Source organism: Pelmatolapia mariae, linkage group LG12 (assembly GCF_036321145.2).
Source record: "Pelmatolapia mariae isolate MD_Pm_ZW linkage group LG12, Pm_UMD_F_2, whole genome shotgun sequence".
Taxonomy (NCBI): Eukaryota; Metazoa; Chordata; class Actinopteri; order Cichliformes; family Cichlidae; genus Pelmatolapia; species Pelmatolapia mariae.
The window spans coordinates 26304046-26322428 of NC_086237.1; the positions used below are offsets into that span (position 1 = coordinate 26304046).

General features: G+C 41.5%; 1 protein-coding gene across 6 annotated transcripts in view; it reads left to right on the forward strand.

Moving 5' to 3' along the window:
• Positions 1–1015: 1015 nt before the first annotated feature.
• trim36 (tripartite motif containing 36) overlaps positions 1016–18383 on the forward strand; it is a 32138-nt gene continuing 14770 nt past the window's right edge. The window contains exons 1-7 of one of the 6 annotated variants that reach the window (XM_063489243.1): positions 1016–1259; positions 5580–5814; positions 9848–9913; positions 13701–14044; positions 15448–15594; positions 16708–16803; positions 18204–18341. In XM_063489243.1, the coding sequence (XP_063345313.1) occupies positions 1197–1259; positions 5580–5814; positions 9848–9913; positions 13701–14044; positions 15448–15594; positions 16708–16803; positions 18204–18341 (1089 nt within the window). In that variant the 5' untranslated portion in view covers positions 1016–1196. Of the gene's footprint in view, positions 1260–4521; positions 4724–5579; positions 5827–9847; positions 9914–13700; positions 14045–15447; positions 15595–16707; positions 16804–18203; positions 18342–18383 lie in introns of those variants that run through there. The other 5 variants (XM_063489245.1, XM_063489244.1, XM_063489246.1 and 2 more) reach the window with 5 other exon arrangements.

Here is an 18383-nt window from a genome sequence, read left to right on the forward strand (position 1 = left end):
GCAGCCTCTCACTGCTGTCTGTTCAGTCCACAAGTTGATCCTAGTGACCTCTAAATCATTCAACGATGCGATGTTCGTATTATTGTTGTAGTATTCTATTAGAAGTTCAGTTATGTACCTGCATCTTTAAATGTTTTTTGGGGGGGTTTTGGGGGGGGGTTAAGGAGGTTTTTCTACTGATGCCAGCTGACAGTGATCGTCTCCGTGGTTGGGAGCCACTGGAAACATACTTAATAATTTTGTTATGGTTCGATTGTTCGGTCAGGGCAGTCTGCCTGCTTGTCCCCCCTCCACATGCTCAATGGGGTGGAATATGTCTGCATGAAGCCATGCAGCCATCTGCCGACGCGGAACAAGTGGCATTGCCAGAAAAATTAAAAACACGAACTTAATCCGGCCTCACAATCCGGCTTTTTCTCCAAACCTCTCCACGTCTGGATGCGTCACATTCAAGGGCGGTTTTCAGCTTCCCAAACAACAAAATAAACCAAATAGTGGCATAAAAAGGTTACCTGTTCTCTCATACGTGAATCTAAATGACCACAAGTCGGCCCATAAAGCGTCATGTGCGCACGTGAGTGCGCCGCCAGCCATGCGTAAAAGCGTAAAAGAAACTTGAATAAGCGGCACTAACTGATTTGAGACCCCCCCTCCTCCCTACCCGACCCTTAATCTTCAGGCTGACATGATTATGATTTTTGTAGTGATTGACAGATTAAGGGAAGTCATTCACTCGGGGGTGGGGGGTGATAAATGGTAGATCAGGCGAATACAAAGAGCTGTGTGAGGCGAGACATCGCCGCCGAGGGATGATGTGGGGATAAGGAGGGAGATGGCACAGGAGGCTACAAAGGAGCGAGGGCGGGGTTTTTCCTTCCAAGATGAGGCTAACTAAAATTAAACTGCTGCCGGCGCATGTGAGGTACTGTAGTCTCCACGGACAAACCTAAGCCCGTGTGGAGAGAGAAAGAGGGAGGGAGGAGAGAGGATGGATGTGGTCTGAGGAGCGGCTCTTCCTCTCTTGATGTTGTCTCACCTCCCCTGCGAAGCTGTGAAGCTTTTATCCTGTTTCTTTAACAAGCCGCAGCAGTTGTTTGCGTCATTTTTTCCTGCATTTTTAAATATCGAGGTGCTCTCTTCTTCTATATACTGTACATCCATCGTCATTCCCACCATCATCACCATCATCTGTAGCCATGTCGGACTCGGAGGATATGACGGAGTTCGCCAGAATCGTGGAGCGGATCGAGAGGGGCGAGGTGAGGCTCATCCGCTCAGATGATTTATGGTCCTTCTGACAGCGGCGATCTGCCTGTCAGCATGCTCCGACAGCAGCAGCAGCGCCGGGCCGGCCTGCAGGACTGTCGGAGGATGGAGAGGCATGCTCATAGACTTCTATTCTAATCTGTTCTTTGTTGGTATCACACAATATCCTATTATATTACGTTATATACACTACGATTGCATGACTGAGTTATTAATGGGCCATATGCACTAGTAAGACCCACACCTATTGTATTCCTGTAGCACAAACTATTTTATTTTATTCTGTTCTTGTAAAATATGTCACTTTACATTATTGCAGTTCAAAAGTAGAGATTCATTCCCTTAATTTAACCTCATCTATCTATCTATCTATCTATCTATCTATCTATCTATCTATCTATCTATCTATCTAAAAAAAAAAAAGCTGAACATGATGAGTTTAATTAGAGGTTTTTCTGGGTGTGTTACTGGTTACTGCTGCAGGGAGAACACCGACTTTTGTCAAAATGTGGGCCACTTGGCAGCAGCTGTGGTTTTGGTGAGACTGGGTTACTGAGGTGTGTTTGTGACTAAAAGGGGAGGGCTGGGTGGGTGTCTTTACCCATTTCATGCACTCCAGACTGACAGAATGTGTTGAAATGTATCTCTCCTGCTAGCACAATCTCTGGCATTCGTTCATGCGTGCACAGAGCTGTGCATGTGTTTCGTGTGTGTGACAGAAACAGGAGAAGACCTTACAGGCGACTGACTCACACATGCCAGCCGCAGTTGCAGATTTCTGTTATATTTTAAGCTGTTGTCAGACCTGTCGTGCACAGTGAGTGATAGTGTTATACCAGAGAATAAATAAAATTAGGAGCCCAGTAAATCTATTAATGAAACAGCAACTAGAAATTCTTTGCTGAGTGTCTTTCTGTGAACAGCAGTTCAAAAAATGCTGCAAGTGAGGGTAAAGTGTCAGAACATTTCACGACCTCTGTGAAACTGTTAAATTTAGTTTTAATAGATCACATCCAATCTCAGAGGGCTGTGAATCAAATCCTAGAAGACCAAGTTAAACTCAGGACAGGCTGTCAGTCAGTCACAGGTTGACATACAGCATACGACATAATGACATCATACAGGACATTTAATGTTGTCAAGTCTTTGGACTTTGTGAGGAACAGAGGCACAAGGAGAACATGAAAGTCCACAGCGGCAGAAACTTCATCATGTGACACAGCAGCAAGACGGTGCTGTCTGGCAGTGTCGCTGCAAGGCCCGAGTGTCTGGCAGCAAACAAACAAATGACTAAACAGAGTCCTAAAGTTGCCCTCTGTGCCTCCAGTGACCGTGCATGCAGAAGCCGGTTAATCAATTCAAATAACATGGCCACTTTACTTCTTGAAGGAATTACAGCTCCTCCTCAAAGCACCCAAGTTATTTTATAGTCACTTTTTGTTCTCTAACTGAAACATTATTGGGGTGACTTGCCAGGCAACCCTAGTGTTCAATAAAATAATTGCAGACCTGCGCAATAATCACTACAGCAAGCAATTATAGAGTCATAAATCCCCTAATGTAATGGGAAGGACCCTGACGTTGTAACGAGCATGGCAGTCTCAGTTTACTGGCCCCCTTTGCTTCTGGGTGTCAGTGTAGTAACCCAGTGTAAAGATGGACATACTGAAAAGGGTAGGCTGTTTTGTATTTTAAGTACTTTTGTAAAGCTTTTGAGAGCTTTCCCTTGAACTTCAAATTCAAGTGCTGATAGGCACATGAAGACACTTTAATTACCGGTCTGTTCTCAGCAAGCCTTCACACATTAAACACCACACTGCTAACACTGCTACTGTATCTGCAAACACAGCATACTTTTCCCGAATTCAATTTGATTGCAAACATTCAACATTGTCTCCCAAAAATGTCAACCTGGGCTGTCCCTCTGATATACAGTACAGTATTGTGCAAAAGTCTTGAGCCCCCCCCCCCGCCGCCTTTCTTTCTTTCTCTTTTTCTTTGTTTCCAAGGAGCCGACATTTCTTTCACTCATTTTCAGTCCAGTCCTTGTACCTAATCATTTTTCCAGAAGAATGTTTCATTTGTTAAGCTACCTAACATTGACCTATGAATAATTCAAACATAAGAAGGTAACTTAACTCAAGGGATGAATTAGTGGTGAATTAGTGCTGTGTCTACACATAACAGACATAACAGAACCACTTTTAAATTGCATCTTAAGGCACTTTGTTACTGGCAGCCTTTCACATATATGTTCCTTTTCTTTAGTTGAATCTATAGAAAGTGCCAAAAATAATATAATTTGATAAAAATAAAGCAGTATCTTTGCACCAATAATTCCCGAGGTGATATTAGCCAAAAACTTGGCATATCTCAGCATGGTGTGCAGTGTGCACTTTAAAAAATTGAAGAAACTGGACAATTGGAGGACAGAAAAGGAAATGGTATGCATTAAAACATATGTACACCAGATTAACAGCACCTGAGTGTCATATCCCTAAGAAAAAAACAAACAAAACATATCCAGCGGACACGGGACCTGAGAGAGGCTTAGGATGATCACAGAAGCTTCATCAGAAATGGTCTCAGTGAAAGAATGGTTGGCAAGAGGGAGTCCATCATGCAAATGGACAGCATTCCATTGGCAATGGCTTCATTTTCCAGCATCACAATGATCCCAAACACACTGCCAGAGCAGTAAAAGCATACCAGGATAGAAAAGCACACAATGGAAAACTGACAGTCACACTGGGAACACTGACTGGGATCTGAGCAGAAAGGAGCCAACATCCAAAGAAAAGCTTTCAATGTCCTTCAAGAAGCCTGGAGAACTGTTCCTGAAGAACACTCAAAGAATTTATAAGTAAGCTTGTTGAAGAAATATTTAGTCACACCAAATATTGACTTTCAAGCTTATTAGGATTGTACAAACTTTATTTTTGTCTTATATACTGTATTTTCACGTATGTTTGCATGTGTTTCAATGACCTAGTAACATAATTCAGTAACTTTTCACAAGAATTAGTTAATTCAACAAAAAAATACCTTTCAGCGTTTCGTGTATTTGAACATTTTCTTATGAAAATATCGATTCTATCGCGCTAGTAACGATACTGCCGATAGTCGGCTCGATCCGCCCATCTCTAACATACGCACTCCCCCCTCCCATACGGCTCTCCTCCCCTCCTCCCTCCCCCCTGCCTGTCTCGGTCCGCCTGCTCTCCTGCAGCAGAGAAGCGGCTGCTGATTCACTCCGGGCGGCCGGCGCAGACTCTCTCAGCAGCGTCGCTCTATTTAAATTCACTCAGCCGTCGCTGTCGGCATCTTCACGTCGCGTCGGAGAAGTTCGGCTATTTTAGCTCGAGCCAACACGCCGGGTTAGGTGTTTTTAAGTCTCTCACACAGCGTTTTCTCCCCCGGGATGTCTGCAGAGATGCGGCGTAGCAGCATAAACGGGGTAAGTTGGAGAAAAGTGAGTTTCATGGTAGTGTGTGTGTGTGAGACTCGTCATTGTTCGCCTCTGCTGCTGGGACTGGGCATTGTTAAAAGTTACCAGTCTCCATTCATTGCTGACTCCAGCGTTTGTTTCACTTATTTCTTTACGTAGTGACTCGCTTCAAACAGGCTTGGTCACTGTTTTCTGTTTAAACTTCCCTTTATCCTTCTGGGTATTTAACACGTGAGTGTTTTCTCTAAATTACTGCTGTTCAAGCACCACCACCAGCTGGAGGATGGATTGATTGATTACGCCGGGATGTCTCATCACACCACCTGAAATAAATCACCAATCTGCCGCTTTAGGACTGCTGCAGAGACGCTCGTAATCGTCTTTAATGTGCTGAAACGTGAGCTGCTGGGCTCATGCGTTTCACTGTTTCTCTATATTTAGCAGGGCTTAATCCCGGTTTATGTAATCTATCTATCTACATGTTAAATACACTGCGGATGGCCATTATTGTGATAGGGGAGTGACTGAAATCAGTATAGCTGCCCGCCAGACCTACACCCCAGTGTGCCCAACTTAAAGTGCATTTCTCCACCTGCAGTGACACAGCATAACTGCTCAGATTTGCAGACAGCATCTTCATTATAGTAGTTGTCTGGGAATCAAAGAGAGCTGTATCCTTCTGAGCTGTGATGCTATTTCTGTCTTTCTGTTCACCTTTTTTTTTTTTTTTTTTTTTTTTTTTTTTTTTTTTGTTTCAAAGTTATTTTTGTCTTGTTCGGTGTACCTGACAGCACTTGCGCCATCTGAAAACTCCTCTAAATGTTAAAAAGAAATCTAGTTTATTCAGTTATCCCTTCTCCATCAGGTCCCGATCAAGAACATAGAGAGGGAGCTGATCTGCCCAATCTGCAAGGAGCTCTTCACCCATCCGCTGATCCTGCCCTGCCAGCACAGCGTCTGCCACAAATGTGTGAGAGAGCTGCTCATGTTGAACCACGAGGACTCTTTTGATGCCGGTTCTGAGTGCTCCCTACCGGGCAGCCCCAGGTCCAGGGTGCCATCCCCCTCCATGGAGAGGCTGGACAGGCTTGTGAGATCAGGTGGGTCTCAGGGTAAGGAACCAAAGCTTGTTAACTTAAAAGTGAGCTTCACAGGAAGGATTATGGTGTGGGGAGTTGAATCTCATATTTCTGTAGGTTTTTAAAAGCTTGTGTATCAAGGGCATTAGCAGGAACAGTGAGAGCTCTTGCACTGGCTGATGGAAGCTAATAATCAGAACACGAAATGCAATGGTCGACCATTTGTGGTGACTCCTAGGGAATTGGTAATGCCAACTTCCTGTAACATCTTCCTCCTAGCTCCTTCAACTTCATCTTTTGCTTTTGCTTCTCGTCAAAAGGCTGCATTCAACAGGTGTTGGGATTTTCCCCTGCAGAAAGGGAAAGAAAGCTTCTCAAATAAGGAAAAGTATGACACAAAAACCGAAGGCTTGGAGAGAAGAGAGGAGAGGAAAAAAAAAGGTAGTGCGACTGAGAAGAGGGCTTCATGAACCAATAAGCAAATCTTTAGCCAATGCAAATTAATGGTTGAGTGTGAATAGACTCATGGAAACTGGAAGAGACTCAAAATAGGCCAAGTATTGTGCGACGTTTGGGTGCTAGTGCGCCTCAGACGCCGCTCTCCCCTCCTCTTCTTGTCCTAGATAACGCAGAACAAACTTTGAGAAATGATTTTTAATCATTTTACCGCTCAGCCGTTACACCGTCAGTCATCACTACTTCTGATCCCGTCTGCTTCTGCAGGCCTCATTAGAAAGAAAGAAGAGGAAGTCGACAAGCTTTAGTTTTGTCTTCGAAAAGAAATGTTGACAAGCTCCATCAGGCCCTAATCTTCACTGTCTGCCTTCTATTGGTCCCCGGGGCATCAAACACATTTGGAAATGTTAAAGTAATGACAAGAAGAGCAGCTATCATTTTCACTACACCTTTAATTGGATATGTGTGTACGTGTTATGTACACACGGGTGAAAAAAGGAGATCTGTAAGCTCCTTTTTTTTTTGCATTTTTATTTAGAGTTATTTTAAACTCTTAAAACCAAGCTGAGCTGGGAGGAGGAAAGCTGGTTGAGATTCGTTCGGGCGCAGGTGGCTAAATTATGTTTATGTTCTCTGCACAGCACGTTGCACTGCTGCAGTCCGGCTCAAGCGGGTCAATGTCTAAGCCTAAAAAAAAAAAAAAAAAGCGGCATGGTGGGACACAAGGCCGCCTCTGTGGCTCCTGAGAGCTCTGGGCTGGAGGCCATTTTCAGAAAGATGTTGTCTCATTTGGGCTCTTGACATCACCCGGGCTGTGTCTGACTTAAATGCTACATACGAACTCCAAGCAGGTCCTGGGTTCATGCTGGAATAATGGGATTGGGAAATGGTGTGCATATTTAAAATCTGCAGAGTTTAATAAAGTCTCACTGTGCAATTCTTACTTTTTTCCCTTTTTAAAAAAAATGAGACGACAGATACAAAAATTGAGTAAATTGTGACATTGCTGCTGTGATGTTTACCAGAGAGCCTATGCATGCCTTAAAATGCCAAACATCTACATATGTGCATATGAATCCTTTTTTTATTTCAGTGTTTTATGAGTGTGTTGTATTGAACTGGGACACCATTCGAGATGTAGTGTTGAATGTAATGTGTTTAAATCACTGGTATTAAAGCTGTGGTTGTGCTTTTTTTTTTCATTTTAAATTGATTTTTCAATTTGTTCCTTAAGATGACGTTTGGGCATAATCAATGGCTGACCCCAAATGAACATGTTGAGTGATTATGCTGTGAAAGTTGATTTAAAATCAAGTTTACAGTGCTTGATTTTAGACTCCTATGTAATTTATTTATTTTTGAACTGATGCAGACTTGTGCATAAAGGTGGGCACTCATTTTCTTACAATTATGCCTATTCAGTAACTCATGCTGTATGAGACTGAGTGATGTTTAACCAACATCTCTTCCTGGAACACTGTCAAAATCAGAAGGGTAGCACTAATAAAACCGAAGTTTACCGAGGTGAACTCTTTGCAAGTTATTCAGCGCTGGTTCCAAACCACTGAGGCAGGGCTCTTGAACAGTCTCCCTGTTCAGCTCAAGTTTGTTCCTTACTGGCAGGACTGCATCTGTTGACGCAGGAAATAATCAAATCCTGCTTTTTGAGTAAACAAATCTGAGGTCCTGCAAAAATCCAGGTTGTGCACAGAGCCACTGGACTCATTATGACTACTGCCTCCTTTCAGGTCAATGCACAGCATTAACGTACAGTAAATTCAGTGACATTTGGTTGACATGATCTTTTAAAGGTTTTGTAATTTCCCATGTTTATTTAATAAGGCTGTTCATGAGTGCAGGTTTCCAGTGAGTGTAAGAAGGAAGCCTTGAAGTACATTATTAACACATTAACTCCCAACAGAACAAACTAAATCTCCTAGTGCCTTCACTGCTGGGAGCTCAGCTCATTGGTAGCCATGGTGATGCAACCTGCCTGAGAGGAATGACTGAGGGATTAGATGAAGGGAGAGAAAGAAAAGACTTGAGACTATATTTATCAGTGTGCAGCTTGGACAAGCCTCGCTGTACTGTGACTGAAAAAGGCGGTTACTAAAACGTGACGTTTCCCAGCTTTGGGGCTATAAACACAGCTAACCTTTAGCTGCTAACCCTCAATAAGAGTTAGCTGGCGAAGGCTGAGTTGGCTTTAGTAATCTTGTCACATGTTGAGAAATAAGCAAATTTGTTTTCTTGTCAGTGATTTAGAAGTGAAATGCTGGATGCGAAACTACAGCCAGGAGATGGTTAGCTTTGCTTACCTGCTTTCTATTAAAGTATGTTTTCCTTGCTCCTATTGGAAAATGTAACTGAATTATACATTTAAAAACACTTGCTTCGAAAATTAAGGGAGATGTAAAATGTTTCCGACTTTAGCAAACTTAATTTTGGTAACTCATCAACTTTGGTAGCATCTTTAGCTAACTTTAGCTAGTTGGCTAAAGATGCTAATGTTTTTAGCTCTGAGCTGCCACTTTAAAAAAAAGGGGGGGGGGGGGGGAGGGATTTCCACCCATAAGTCCAAAGTTTACATTCTCGAAAGTTTTTCTTATGGATGGCTATAATTTTTTTTTTTTTTTTTTTTTTTTTTTCTTTCCAGTGGCATAAATAAACTTCCATAGTGTTAATTTATTTTGGTGTCCAGGGAAACTGTTTAGCATATGCATGATTGATTCTTTGCCTACAGGTAAATGACAGTCAACCTAGTCAAATGTTCTACATGGTGATAGCCCTAATTATGGTGGCCTATCAGTCAGTTTATATCAATGTTCAGCCAACATCTCAGTTCAGTTTTATTCATATAGTGCCAAGTCACTGCAACAGTTGCCTCAAAAGGCTTTATTTTGTAAGGTAAACCTTACAATAATATAATGTGGTTTATAATATAAATCTCACAAAAATTAAGCTAACTTTTAAATCCCATATTGGATCTTGATGAATGAAATATCTGTCCTTTACTCTTTGACAATCTCTGTTTAATTTGTTGAGAGCAAAATGGTGTCTGAGCATCAAAAGGAAAAAAGATTTCTACCTTAAATCTTTGCAAAAGGCTGCAAGTAGTGCAGTGGTGCTGGTAGGAAAGTGGTTTTAGCTTTGCCTAATTTTAATGGTGAGCTAAGCTAACCATCTCCTCTTTTAAATTTTATGCTTGGCATATAAACATGACGAGGATTGGCAGGCAATATTTCTCATAAGCCAAACTGTTGCTATTAATACACATTCTAGGCCAAAAATAAAATGAGGACCACATTTATTAGTCCAGTCATGTATATGTTTCTCTCTCCTTTAACACAAGTTGTCTAGTAATAATGCATAAATCAAGAGTTAATTGTACTTTGTTCAAAATGTATTTTAAATGTTTTACATTACACTGAACTGCATTACCATTTTTGTCACTTTTCTCATAAGTTGACTTTTTTTCAGTGTCATATCAAAAAAAATCTGTATTCACGCATCACTTCACATTATGCTTTGTTTCATTTAAAAGATTTTTTTTTTTTCCTTGTTGGTCTCACTTCACTTCTCTGTTCATTGCTTGCAGCCACAGTGCGAAGGTCGTTTGGAAGTCGAGGTAGACGCGGGCTCCGTGTTTTGAGTAGCTGTAGTAGTGAGTACAGTGTTACTAGAACCCCTGTGAAACCCTAGTTTGGTTCAACCTCTTCTCTACATAGTCTGCATTAGCCCTATTCACACGACCATACAGACTCACACCAGATATAAAATAGGTTCTTATGAAGAACTGCTGTGATTAATACCATAAAGTAGGCTTTTAACTCTTTGTTAGACACTTAATGACTAATATCTGGTTTAAAAGACCCTTAAAAATGTCCACTGAGCATAAAACTTGAGTGTTAAAATGGGTATGAAATGCTCCAACGATGAGTCAGTATGTAAAAGAAAGTAGTGCCTAATGGAGGGAAGGGAATTGGAGGGAGGGAGGGAGGTAGTGTCCCAGACAGAGAGGTTGCTTCGTACCAAAAAGGAATTGAAAGGAGCTCAAATTAGTGAGAAAGGGGCAAGGAAGTTTCCTAGGAGTTGAAGTGGAACAAGAATGTGTGTGTGTGTCTGTGTGTGTGGACTAAGCCTTACATTATTCGCTAAATCACGGTAGCAACTAAAGCAGCTTTACAGGGATGGAGAACTGTAGGTCTCTTAAGTTAAACACACAGTGAAAAAAAAGCATACAGTATGTTTGGACTTGCCAAGTTTGTTAACTGTCATTATTTCCTGATATGTTTGCCTTTAATTTGCTTGTTATGCTTGACCTGACAATGAGTGTTCGAGAAACCACTTATAGGAACACAAACCTGTTTGAGCCTACCTCTAATTATTTTAAGCATGATGAATTAAGTGTCAGATTGCCAGCAAAGTAAAACAAGACTAACACAAGCCCTTTTAGTTTAATTAATGAAGTTTATTTAACATGCTCAGTGGATGTTTTTAATCAGGTGCAATTATTTTCTCAGCTTTGAAGCAGAGTCAGCGTCTCTTTCTTGAACACTGAAAAAATATTGTAGTGTCCCCAAAGCCCTTTTAAAAAAAAAAAAAAAACAAAAGTACAAAAAAAATAATGGGAGCTGACTTGATTTTTTTTTTTTTCGGCCCTGGAGAACATGTTAAGTTAATATTTTACATTTCCATATTGAACAAAGTGTAGTTGTACTAATTGGAGTCCTGTTAATCTGCCTCTGATATCTGCTCATAGAAGTAAATATTTCCTAAACTGCAGACTTAACCATTTTTATAGTATACACTCACTGGCCACTCTATTAAGTACACCTTGCTAGTACTGAATTGGACCCATTTTTGCCTTCAGTACTGCCTTAATTCTCCATGGCATTCAACAAGGTGCTGGAAACCTTTCTCAGATTTTTGGATCATGTTGACATGATGGTACCATACAGGCTTCACACGCACGACGATCTCCTGTTCAGCCACAGACCAAAGGTTGGATTGGGATCTGGTGACTACAGTGAGTACAGTGAACTCATCATCATGCTTTGTGATGTGGTGCAATATGATCAAGGGATGGACGTGGTTAGCAGGTTAGCAAAAATACTATTTGTTTTTTTACGATGCTCGTTTGGAACAAAGGGGCCCAAAGTGTGCCAAGCCATTATACCTGTTTTGATATTTGCGCTAAATTATGACCCTACCATGTGGATGTTGCAGATGAAATTATAACCCATCAGGTCACCCCCACCCCAAGTATTCTGAGCATGTGTAAGTTGTCTTAGCTGACAGGAGTGGCACGCAGTAGCTATAGTGCAGCTTAAGTTTTAATATAAGATCCAGATATGCTCTTCTGCATACCTTGGTTGTAACAAATTGCGTTATTTGAGTTACCGTTGTAACATTATGTTCTCTGTAAACTCTGTTGATAACTTTGTGGGAGAATCCCAGTGGATCAGCAGTTTCTGAAATACTCAGACCAGGCTATCTGGCACCAAAAACTGTTACACTAACACTTAAATCACCTTTCTTCCAAATTCTGATGCTCAGTTTGGACTTCAGCAGATCGTTTTGACCATGTCTTCATACACTAAATGCACTGGATTGCTGCTATTTGCATTAACAAACAGTTAAATAGGTGTACCTCATAAAGTTGCCAGTGAGTTTAAACATCCAGAATGTATCCTGATAATCTGAAACCTTTTAAGGGGGGGGGGGGGGGGGGAAAGAAATGGTAGGTTTCTGCATTATACTGTCTAAAGGTCTGGACAGGATGGAAAAAGGAAAGGTCAGTTTTTCTTTGCAATGACTCGTCAGTTTTTGCCTTTGGCTCTGCTCCCTCTGCAGATCCACAAATCAACACACAAACATGCTTTGCTTCAGGCATCTGCTCTGTGGGCCTTGTTTGCTCACACCTGTGCTGACTAGAACCTGAGTCAGTGTGCCTACATGACACGCACGTGCAGTCTTTGCAGGATATAAAGACCTTCAGCACCATTAGTTTAAGTATGAAGGCTTTTCTTTACATTTTTTTTTCTTTTTCTTTGCCAGACTGTCATCCACTGACTCTGCTTGTCTTTAATAAGACCTTGCCATCTTCATTTCCATCATTAGCCTCAGATTTTCATCGTAACATCATAGAAAAATGTTCGACTTCACCTATGTTAAATAAATTCAGGTAGAAAAACCTGGTAAACAAAGCTCTGTAGTTTGTGGTCAGTCAGATCTGACCTCGTAGAGGTGCACCGTCAGTGTTCACTGATACATCTGAAAACCCAGCATGGCTACACATCACATCAGTGTGTTTGCTGTTCTGCCGCTGCTTTTCCCTCAGCTGCCCCTCCTTACGTTTTTTGCTGAAGTGGCGCTTTCAAATCGTTTTCCTGTGTTTTGCTTACCTGAGGAGTGTTTGATTTAATTTTTTAGGTCCTCGGAAACGGAGCGGAAATACTGGCTTGCAAACAGAGATAAATCCAGCACTCCTCGCTTCCCCTGTCCCTCAAAAACGTGAAGCAATATATTAATTTTTGCGTGCTCTGACGTCAGTTTGCTGGCTTTAAGTGTGGTGACGATGTTTTGTTTAACAGACCCTGCTTGTGTCTGTGATGTGATCTCGTGTAACCGTGTTGCTGCCTTGTTCTGATGCTGCTGCATCAGTAACAAGCACGATGTTGTGAGACTCTTGAAAGCAATGTTGCTTTAAGAGGAGATGTGCTATGTGAAAAGTGTTCCTGCATTGAACTGGACATGTCAGTTGCTTGAAATTTTTATTGAAAGCTTATTTTCTTTGTCTTACAGTGCACTTTAGTTAAAATTGCTTGTTTGTTTTTTTTTGTTTTGTTTAAATCATGTGGTTTGTTTTTCATCTTTATTTTGCCAATCACCCATTTAAGGGAAATGGAATTATTTCCTTTGTCCAGATCATTGTGAGCACTTAAAATGCTCTTCCTTCATGTAGTAAGTGTTGAATGAAATGCATCTTTTATTAAGATTGTATTCTCTATAAGCTCCTAGGATGCTGACTTTCCTGTCAAACGTCACTCCTTAACCTGTTCCAGTACCCTTGATGGTCTTTCTTTGTTGACTTTTTTTCCCCCCGACAGCTGCTGGGTGTATTGCCCCAATACAGCCATGCCTCAATTGTGCAGCTGTCACTGTGGAAATAGAGCACAAAGAGAGACCTGCTGAGGCTCTATTTGTAACGTCAGATTTGCTTTAAGCTCAGTCATGTGAATTTGCTTTTCAAAACGAATCTATTTATCTTTAAACCATGCTGAAACATCCTGAAAGCTGTTAATTGACTGTAATTAGAAATCAGAGGACATGGTTCTTCACATAATAAAATAGGGCCTCAGGCAAGACTGGAAAATGGGTGTCCCGAGGCTGTGACTCTATATTCCCGATGCTCATTTCAGTGCTCTCCCCTCGTTGCTCTCCTCCAGGTTCCATCTCCTCTCCGGGGTGGCGTAGAGGATCTGTGACTCCCCGGGTCACCACCATCCCGTGCCCAGGCTGCCAGCATGACATAGATCTGGGCGAACGCGGCATCAGCATGTTGTTCCGAAACTTCACCCTGGAGAGCATCGTGGAGCGCTACCGGCAGGCTGCCCGCGCAGCCGTCGCCATCATGTGCAACATCTGCAAGCCTCCACAGCAGGAGGCAACAAAAAGCTGCATGGACTGCAAGGCGAGCTACTGCAACGAGTGTTTCAAGCTGCACCACCCCTGGGGCACACCCAAAGCCCAGCACGAGTATGTTGGTCCCACTACGAATTTTAGGCCCAAGGTGAGTGTGGCTCAGTAGCTGTCAGTTTGTTCTCACGAAGTAATAAACGATAAACAAAACAACTTTGAACTATGAACAGTTAACAAGATATGTTATCACGGAGTTAAACATTAGTTGATAGATTTTTGCTTACTTGATTGAATGGAGGTATGAGAGTTGCATGTCATGCATGGTGAATTTTACCAGCTGTGTTGGTTTTCTAATCATTGCTATACAGAAAGTTTGGCTTAAAACGTAACTTTGCTGATCAAACTATATTTAATCACTTTCTGAAACTCAGAAAGGTCAGTGACGCATGGTGTAACTCAGAAACAGAATCAAATATACTTTACTCTCAGCAGAACTATAAAATTGGTTCCTGTGTCATATACTAGTCAAAAACAGAAGTGCAAGTTTTATCTTTTTTTACATGTGAAAACCCAAACAAATTCTGTGATTAGTCTTCAGTTCTTGTTGTTTGGTTTTAGTCAGGGGATTGGTAATTTGTTTACTGAACACAAACTCGCGTGATTAAGTGAAGTTGGCCGAGGCCAGGTTATTGGCATGCTGGCATCTGTCCGAGCTGTTGCTGCAGACTTCCATGTCCATGAGAGCACCCTCTCTGATCTGCTTGTTCTCAGTGGAAATCTGACTGGACAGAGGACCTAAGAGGATGTGCTCCTACCTGTGCTTATGCCCTGTGGACGTTTTTTTTTATTTATTTATTTTTTTTTAGTGGGACCGTGCCAGAGTAGCACAAACCTTTCTGGATCAGGACATATCTAGAGACTTCCCTGGCTAGCATTTGGACCCCATATGTCTCCTGTTAAATGTGACCTGGACATTCTGGGTTAATGTATTCATCAGAGCAAACCACAACCTTGATCGCTGCAATCATCCAGGAATGGGGAACAGTTCCTCAGCAATAGAGCTGTTTGGGTCAAGCCAGAGCTTGTTTTAAATGTCTATACATTCCTGTTGTATAGTGTTTGTCTAGAATGTCCATTGGAAACACCAACTTGCATTTCTCTTTTTGGTTTTTGTGTATTTGTTGCATTCCTTGTTCATTGAGGAGTGATGTATCTGCTGTTTTAGCCTCTGATGAGGATCTTGGCATTTGGAGCGCTGATTTGCGTTCTATTTTAAGACCCATCAGGAAATGGTTCATCGACCTGTCTACCACTTTTTTTTTTCTTTTTTTTTTTTTTTAAATGGCTTAGCTCATCTTCCTGTTTCACTTCATTTGATCAACACTGTGTAACTCTATGCAGTCTAACACGGTGCAGTTTAATGTGTACATGCATTCTTTGGATTAATTTTAAGTCCTTGTTTTTCTGTAGCTTATGTAACTGCGAGGTAAGTGATACTTGTGACAAAGTGTGTCCTCGGGGGCGATAATGTATGTTTTCTCCTAAATCTCACAGGTTCTCATGTGCCCAGAGCACGAGATGGAGAAGGTGAACATGTACTGTGAGGTCTGCAGGCGTCCTGTGTGTCACTTGTGCAAGCTTGGAGGATCCCATGCTAACCACAAAGTCACCTCCATGAGCAGTGCATACAAGATCCTGAAGGTAACACATTCAGAGCCCCCCCCCCTCCCCCCCCCACACACACAGTCGGTACACTTGAAATTTTATTATTTAAAAAGTGGTAATGACTAGGTAAACTGTAGTGAAAGATAAAACAATGATTTGAGGTTTTGAGAATCCTTTAAAGGCAGATTGTTGTGCAGAAGTTTGGTGCTAGCATAATTGAACTCAAGTAAAAGCCTTTTGTCCACGCTCCCCGTCATCGCTAAAGTATGCAACAAAAGAAGTTCAGAGGCAGCTTTTTTCTGTAGTGGCCCACACACTGACTTGTTCCTGGATTTCATCTCCTTTGCTGTTGTAATATTAATGCTTGACCTGTTCCAGTGCTAGCATGCACACTGTAGATGTCAGTCACTGTTTGGAAACTTAAACCCAGGCTGGCTAATTGAGTTTAAACTCCTCTTGAGAGCTTTCCCTTTCAACATGATTACCTTCAATCCATTTTAGTGTTTTGTTTAGTTCACGTGGAGACGAAAATGTCATGAGATTGTGTTGGCAGCTGCTGTCACAGCAACCACACACTCCTAAAGCACAATTAGGCTATCAGCAGAATAGGTTTTAATTAAAATGCATTTAATAGTAATTGTTTTGTTGGCCTGAACTTCATCCTGCTTAAAAGGAATTATTTAACGGGGCTTAGCAAGTCGAGGAAGATTTTTGGGAAATTCTATATGCTGGTTTGTGTCGATACAAACATATTGGTGTTTTAATATTTAATGAGACCATTTGTTCCATGTGATTTTTGTGTGCTCTGCCTTTGAGTTCTTGGGAGGAGTATCAGATGTCCTGATCAGTCCCAGAAACCTGTCAGTTATAATTTCTTTGAACAGAAGTGCAGCGTCACTGTGTCCGGAGATGTCCATCAATAATAAACTAATTTAGTTTACCCCTGTTTTTGATGAACGTCTCAAACTACAAAGTCTTTTCTTTTTAAAGTGGTGCCCGTTACTGTTTATTTCCCTGAAAAGATGTATTTTAAGGTTGTGTTATTAGTCTCATGCTTTGTGTATGTGCCAGCAAGTATAAGGCTCTGTGAAGCTCACTGTAAATGCTGAAATGCTGCTGACTCTTTTTTTCCCCTTCCTCCCTCCCCAGGAGAAGCTGGCCAAGAGTATCCATTACCTCATCAGCAAAGAGGACCAGGTCAGGACTCAGATTACTGAGCTTGAGGTGCTCATCAATAAGACTGAGGTGAGAGAGCTGACTCATGCTGCTGTATCTCTCACATCCTTTGATGTTACTGTATGCTCTGCAGACCTTTTTTCCTTAATCATCAGTTGTAGTCAGAGGCAAAAGACCTGATTTGATTTAGTTTAACTTGGACTCGAAAGACCTGGAATTGGGTTATGGTTATTGCATCATCTCTGAGGTTCTTTGACCGTCAAAGTGCACACAAAATGTCTATATCAACAATTCCAACTTTGTCCAGGGATTTTGCAGAATATGATAGTGTTAAATCTATAAGGAGCAGAAGGTGGCTACATGGTGTAGTGGTTAACGCACTCACTCACTCACTTACTTACATGTTAAAGATGCAGGGTTTGATTCTGGGAGGAGAGGCTAACAAATTTGGATCCTGGATAAATGGGAAAGTTGCATCAGGAAGGCCATGTGGTGTAAAATCTGTGCCAAGTCAAACATGTAGATCTGGCCACTGTGGTGACCCAATGAGGAAGCAGCTGAAAGAATCTGTAACTCAGGATGGAATAAAAGGGCAGGTTATCACTATACTGCTTTTTATCACATTTATGAAGGTATTATGAACTTTGTTCACACTTTTAGCATTTCTCTAATCAGTTTGTGCCAATAAAGCTGCTCCTCCTTCTCGAGGAGAAGGAGGAGCAGCTTTCTGTCTAAACCTTTTGAATCTAGTCAAATTGATGTTATAACGCAAAACAAATGCATCTGTTAATTCCCATTGATAGCTGCAGAGAACAAATTTTAATATGGCTCAGTCGAAAGCAGCCTGAGTCGAACAATTACACACAGTCTTTGTATGAGTAAGCAGCATCATTAAACAAACAGTATGCAAACCACACAAACAAGGAAACACAGGATTTGGTTCCCTCATGCAAGTCTGGGTTTTTAGTGTCTCAGCTGGTTCCTCTTTTACTTTGATGTTGGTCATAGATGGAGAGCGCTCAACGTACCCACGCTTTCAGTTTTGTAAAGGGCACTGGGTGTGTGAGCAATGGGTGATTGTTATGCTTTAGATGCTTTTAATTTTTCATTTTGCAATTGATGTTTCTGTCTCATTGAGTATAAATGGGAGTGACTTTTATGTTGTTCAAAACTAAATGGAGGCCTTCATTCATTCATGTTTGCTACTTATGTGTCGAACAATGGCTTAGATGAGATGAGTTTAAAATGTTGAATGTCTGCAGCTGAATTTAAAATAAAATGAAATGCGTACCGTCAAGGTTCATTCAACAGTCGAGTGGAAAAAGTGAGGAATCGATGTCCACTGCTTTGTCTTAAATGATCATAGTGGCAATGACTTCCACTCTGGCTGGCCTAAAGAAATGTCTGCTTATTGCGTCTAATGAATACTGTTAGTTTAAGATGATTAGAAACTTGTCTTCTCCTTAAAGGAAAATGGCCAGCTAGCAGAGCGTCAAGCCAACGAGCACTTTGAGCGTCTGTTTGAGACTCTGCAAGAGAGAAAATCTGAGATGCTGAGGTCAATCGAGCAGTCTCGTAACCGTCGCATGGAGCAGCTCAGAGGCCAGGTGAGACTTTGAGTTCTCTAGCTCATGCATCATATTTGCACA